This window comes from Scyliorhinus torazame, chromosome 11 (genome assembly GCF_047496885.1).
Source record: "Scyliorhinus torazame isolate Kashiwa2021f chromosome 11, sScyTor2.1, whole genome shotgun sequence".
NCBI lineage: Eukaryota > Metazoa > Chordata > Chondrichthyes > Carcharhiniformes > Scyliorhinidae > Scyliorhinus > Scyliorhinus torazame.
In genome coordinates this window covers 166,229,770-166,235,769 of record NC_092717.1, presented here as the reverse complement: position 1 = coordinate 166,235,769, position 6,000 = coordinate 166,229,770, and the positions used below count along the sequence as shown (strand labels likewise).

At 47.1% G+C, this 6,000-nt stretch overlaps 1 protein-coding gene across 4 annotated transcripts in view; it reads left to right on the top strand.

The window, feature by feature from the left end:
* Positions 1-212: 212 nt before the first annotated feature.
* LOC140385628 (matrix metalloproteinase-16-like) overlaps positions 213-6,000 on the top strand; it is a 374,928-nt gene continuing 369,140 nt past the window's right edge. For 2 of the 4 annotated variants that reach the window (XM_072467962.1, XM_072467961.1), the window contains exon 1: positions 213-528. In XM_072467962.1, the coding sequence (XP_072324063.1) occupies positions 385-528 (144 nt within the window). In that variant the 5' untranslated portion in view covers positions 213-384. The remainder of the gene's footprint in view (positions 529-6,000) is intronic. The other 2 variants (XM_072467964.1, XM_072467963.1) reach the window with 2 other exon arrangements.

Here is a 6,000-nt window from a genome sequence, read left to right as displayed (position 1 = left end):
GGGGAAAAGCATTTCGTTTAAACTAATTACACTTTGTCTATCTTCCCTGCCAAGAGACAGATAAATACAACGTCTGCATAATGAACGGAGAGTGCCTGTGTCAGCCTCAGCCCACTGTTTTTTTTTTCGCTGTGATACAGCACAGTGCTGAGAGGACTGTGCCAGTCTTGGAGAGGGTAGCTTGACAGTCAGTGCGCAGACTCGCTGGATGTTCCCTGGACTGTTACACTCGAGTTCACTGGTTGGAGCCAGTGAAATTGTTCAGGAGCGATCAGCAGCCCCAGAGCACTGCCGGCTCTCTCCAGCTCCCCTCTGATTCACAGTCTGGCTCTGTCTCCAGTTACAGACAGCTACCATACAAATGAGCGGCTCTTTCTCTGAAAGATGGCAAACGGGTTCACACAGCCTTTAGCCACATTGTACAAAGGAAGACAACTTGCATTTGTATATTCCGGTGCGTTTTATTTGCAAACCTTGCTTTGGATTATTTGTTCCGTTTGTGGCGAGGAGCAGCCCTTCAGCGTGGAGGTAAGTTTTCAAGACTTCTTTTTTCTGCCCTGGTTCCAGTGTTGGATGAGAATTTTCTGACGCTCCGGCACAGTGTTATATACACACTGGGATCTCCATAAATGACTAAAATAGAACTAAAACATGTTTCTCCAGCTAACAAATCGTGCATACTTGCTTGCGGGGGGGGGGGGGGGGTTGTTCCTTTAAATGCTGAACAAAGACGTTCTCATGTAGAACAGTATTCATTGGAGGGTAACGATATACAGCTTATTGTAATTCTTAGAAATGTAAAAACGAACGCAGTCTTGGTGTGAAAGGACTTCTTCGGAGAGATTTTTTTTCAAACCAAAGAACCTTTGTCGTCTGACTTGGTGGAAGCCGCTTTTGTTGATCAATTTGTGGAGAAGGGTTTTTTTGTTGTTGATTTATTATTCATTGCCCAGCCAATGAGAATAAAGCGTGTTGGGGGGGGGGGGGGGGGAGGGGGTGCTGGCTACTTTCTATTTAAGGCAGAGTTGCCTCTTGCAACCATGGCTGATGTGCCACAATCTCACTTTCCCACTCCTCAGCCCCAGCAGAGCCCGTGTCTTGTGAGTGTGACTCCGGGCTTCTGACATTGCTCCAGTCGGCAGGCTCCGCTGTGTTCACGGACACTACATCCCAAGCAGATTGTTTTGAGTTGATCTGCCTTTTCAGGTTTGCAGACATCAGAGGGAGAGAGAGACCAGTTGCCATTAGCACACGCGCAACAACGATGGTTTAACTCTGCAAACTTTATCGCTCTCTTATTTATCGAACCTCCTTATTGTGACCGACTGAGTTGCAAGCGATCCCAACCCCCGCCCCCCTCCATCTTTACATCATTCACTTTATATTCGTGTAGTAAAGCCATCCGAAGTTTGAGAAGTGGCCAAGTGGAGTTCAAGCCCTTTTAATTGAGCGCGTTTCTGGTCCAACAAACCAGATTTGATCGTTTCATCCGAGAAGCATCCTTTAAAAAAAAATAAAGTTCCCGCCTTTCCATTAACCATTTAACTATCTTGAAAAAAAAAGTCCCTTTCTTTCTCACCCCGGTCGGATAAGGCAGACCATGAGACTGCAAGTCGCGCCCCCCCCTCCTCCCATGTGGAGGTGGCTCTGTGTCCGGGTGGGTGTGAAGCAGCGTCGCCTAGGCGAACGAACCTTCTGGAAATAAAAAGTAGCCAGCAATCCCCCAAATGTGACTTAGCAGGGGGAGCATTACCGATGCTTTCTCAACATTGCCCAACTGCTTTGCCTTCGGCCTGTTGGACGGGGCAGTTTTAACGGAGGCTGAATCAGACCAACAACAATAAAAGTTAGACAGGGTCCACTTAAGAATCTCCAGTCGAATAGACCCCCCCCCCCTCCACAATAAGTTTTGAGTTATCAAATATTCATGTCAAGAGCTGAATTTGGAGAATTGTGGTAGCGATCGTCCTGGCATGTCACACGCGCTCGAGATTCCTGAATTTGCAGTCACATGGAATTGATGATTTACCAGCGGTCATGTGTAGCGGAATTTGGGATTGCTGGGTGCAGTAAGCGTATACCGCATGGTTTTCCTCTCACTACCATCACCGTCAGACAGCCTCTGCCAAGATTGCTTTTCTGAGCGTCGCACAGCATGATCATTGTCGGCAGTGAGCGGACGGCATTTCGAAGGGGAATAAACTATTCTGCAAACATCAGTACATTGGAGTGGGAGGCGGATGGCAGGATACCGCCTGGTGTTCAAGGAGGCTCCCGCCCCTTTTCTTCTGACTGTGTGACAGGGCGGAGGCCCCCTGGGTACTTCAGTCCTGTCCAGCAAACAGTTCAGTATGTTTTCCGTGCTGTTTCTGTAATTTCTTGAAATTACTCATGCTCACTGAACAAAAATACTTTAATGACGCCATGTCAGCAAACAATTCTTGCCTTATTTATTTTTTCATTGTACACATGGATGTAAAACTGTCAGAGGTGAATCAAAAGTGAGTATTAGCCTCGGATGTGATCAAACAGCACTGTCACTACGTGGCTGGGGCTGGCAACTTAGATTGGAGGCAATCCTGGAGGGTTGATCAGGTGTCATTCTGACCACATGATATCACAGAATTCTTACGGCACAGAAGGAGGCCATTTGGCCCATCGAGTCTGCACCAGCTCTCCAGGCGAGCTCCATGACCAGGTGCAATTCCCGTGCCTTTCCCCGTAACCCATGGGATCACTTGGCGTCTGATCATGTGATATTTGATGTCGTGGCATCTGATCACAACTTCCATATAAATTATAGAGTGGGACCCGTGTAGAAAGATGGGGAATTTGTTCAGGGCTTTGTGCCTGCAGCTGCTGAGCAAAAAAAATCAAGAGCCGTGATGGCACCAAAGAGCAGGCAAAAACTGGGTGCAGGGGAGCGAGAAAACTGAGGCTGGGGAAATGAGATTGAATATAGGAAAGGGAGGAGTGTGGGCAGGGAAGGAGGGAAGAGTGGACAGGGAAGGAGAGGAAGAGTGGGCAAGGAAGGAGAGGAAGAATGTGGGCAGGGAAGGAGGGAAATAATATGGGCAGGGGAGCAGGGAAAGAATGTGGGCAGGGAAGGAGGAAGAGTGTGGACATCTTTTTCTATTCTTCCTTTCCAAACATATAATATGCATATATATTATAAAATGCCCCATTCCCTTTGACAGGAAGGGCTAGTGTTTACCTCAATAACCACATGTTAGTGATGTATTGCTAATAGCCTTCAGTTCAAAACGTTTCTTTCTCTTTTCCTGCTTGTTGCTTCCAGTGAGAATCCTGCTTTCTTTCCTAGTTCCTTACTCTCCCTCCAATTAAAATGATCTTCCACTACTTAACCACAGTGGGCTCTGAGGGTTTCACTTGCTCTGTGGAAAGAAAACTTGTCACACCCACAACCCATTTTTTCTTAAACCCTCAATCCTCTGACCATGTAGGCAGGCCAGCAGCGCGGGTTCAATTCCCATACCAGCCTGCCCGAACAGGTGCCGGACTGTGGCGACTAGGGGCTTTTGATAGGCTTTTCATTTGAAGCCTCCTTGTGACAATAAGCAATTTTCATTTCATTCATTTCATGTTCCCTCAACTTGCACAAGGTAGGATTTTGCTTCCTACCTTGTGCAAGGTAAACTGAATGATTACCTCACAGTGTCATCAGGAATTCAGGGGAATAGAAAGTTTGAATATGAGTTGCACATTTTCATAGTGCTTTCCTTAATGCTACAGCATTCCGCTCCTCAAAACAACCAGAAACTTGCAACTACAGATTCACAAACCTGTGGTATAACATCTCGATGGCAGAATAACTTTCTTCCGTGTCTTAATTAGCTTGATACTTCTGTGACAACAATACTCTGAATGCATGTAATAATTCCAGGAGGTGTGGACTGAAAGGCCAAACTGGTTTATTTTAAAGTGAAGATAAAGCCGCTACCACGGCACACAAAAAACAAACATCCCAGCCCAGGACCACCGGGAACTGTTGGTCCGTGTCCGGGAGCTACATTTAAAGGTCCTGCTAACGAGCCCCAACTGGCCTGGCCTCCGCCCGTTCACCACAGGAACACGCATTCTACAAAGCCCGCAGGGTGATCAATCAGTGATCCCCCATGGTTCTCATGAGGATTATCACATTCCTTCCCGCTTCAAGTCCAAATCATCCTGATAGGCTGAGTCGCCTTGCCAGAGGTAGTTGCAACAGGCGTCAAGGGTGTTGTATTTGCTGAAACCATCTCTGCTGGAGTTGGTTCCCTGCTTTTCAGGTGGGTCAAGGTGTTTCTTCACTGCCTTCCCTTGGACTTTGACTTTGTAAGAAGCCGGATCAGTCTTTTCCAGCAGAGTTCCTGGGATCCATTGGTCACCACCTCCAAAGTTCCGCACGTAGACAGTACCTCCTGCCCTGAAAGTCCTTTGTGGTCTTCTGGTGCCGTAGTTCCTTTTTTTGGTCTCCTGCTTTGACTCTTCCCCCCCCCCCCCCACACACACACACAAGTTGGGAAACAGCAGGCTCAGCCTGGTGCGCAGTCGTTGTTCCATTGACAATTCTGTTGGTGCTGCTCTTGTCATTGTGTGCTGCATGGTTCTATAATCAGAGGAACCAGCCCAATTTCTTATCCAGGGAACCAGCAGACTATTTCTTCATTCTTGTTTTGAATGTTTGAACTGCCGGTTAGGAGATGCCATTAAACTATGGATGCCATTCGGATGTGTTTAATGGAGTTCAACTTCATGAATGCCTGAAATTCTCCACTGGTAAACGGAGTACCATTATCTGATACGAAGACCTCTCGTATGTCATGGGTACAGAGACCTTGCTGGAGTTTTTCTATTGTTGCATGAGAAGTCATCGAGGATGTACAACATACTTCTAACCATTTTGAGTGGGCATCGATCATAATAAGGAACATCGATCCCAGGAATGGGCCAGTGAAGTCCACATGCACCTAACTCATATGTCTTGATGGCCATTCCCATGGCTGCAAAGAGGCCAAAGATTGGAGTGTCTAGTTCTCCTGGCACAAGGAGAACTGCTTCACCAGATTCTTAATGTCTGTATTGAGCTCGGGCCAACAGACGTAGCTCCTTGTGATCATTTTAATCTTGAATACCCCAGGGTGTCCATTGTGTAATTCTGTCAGGATTGGATGCCAACCTGGGTGGGGTTGGGCTACCCATAGGATGATGCCATCTTCTACACTCAGCTCTGGTCATTTATTGAGGAAGTGCTTCATGTAATTCAGGGGGTGTCCTCTAATTCCGCCGCTGAGGATCATTTGGAGCAATTTTGCCAACGTGGAGTCCTTCTGGGTCTACACTTGAATCTGCTTTGCAGATACCGGCAAGATATCCAGGAAGTTCAAGATCATGATGACTTCTTCCAAGCCGGCAGAGGGGCCAAGCTTGTGGGCAGCGGGAAGCGACTCAGGGCATCCACCTTGGCAATGTGTGTTCCTGGGCGGTGGTTGAGAGAATATTCGTACGCTGCTAACAATAATGCCTAACATTGGATCAGAGCCAAGGCGATGGGGGGGGAACCATTATATCCTCATTGAAAAGGCTCAGCAGGGGTTTGTGGTCTGTAAAATTGTGAAATGTCGGTATGGGTAGAATTTCTTCACTCCAGAAATAACAGCCAATCCTTCCTTTTCTACATGAGAATAGTGTCTTTCTGCGTCCATTCTCAGCCGTGTCTTTCTGCTGCCAGTTTTCACTTGGGGTAGTAAGGAGCCAGGGTGATAGTGATTGCTGCTTCACTCACCTTCGAGAAGGCTTCATCCTGCGTCGCCAGCCACAACCACTTCTGGTGTTTTTTAATAGTGTGTGCAAGGGTGACAGTAAAATGGCCAAGTTTCGGATCAATTTCCCATAGTAGATTATGAGACCTCGGAAAGATTTTAATTCTGTCGTATTTTGCGTGGTTGGTGCCTCTTTGATGGCCTTAACTTTATCCTCCACTGGTCTTTTTTATCGGTA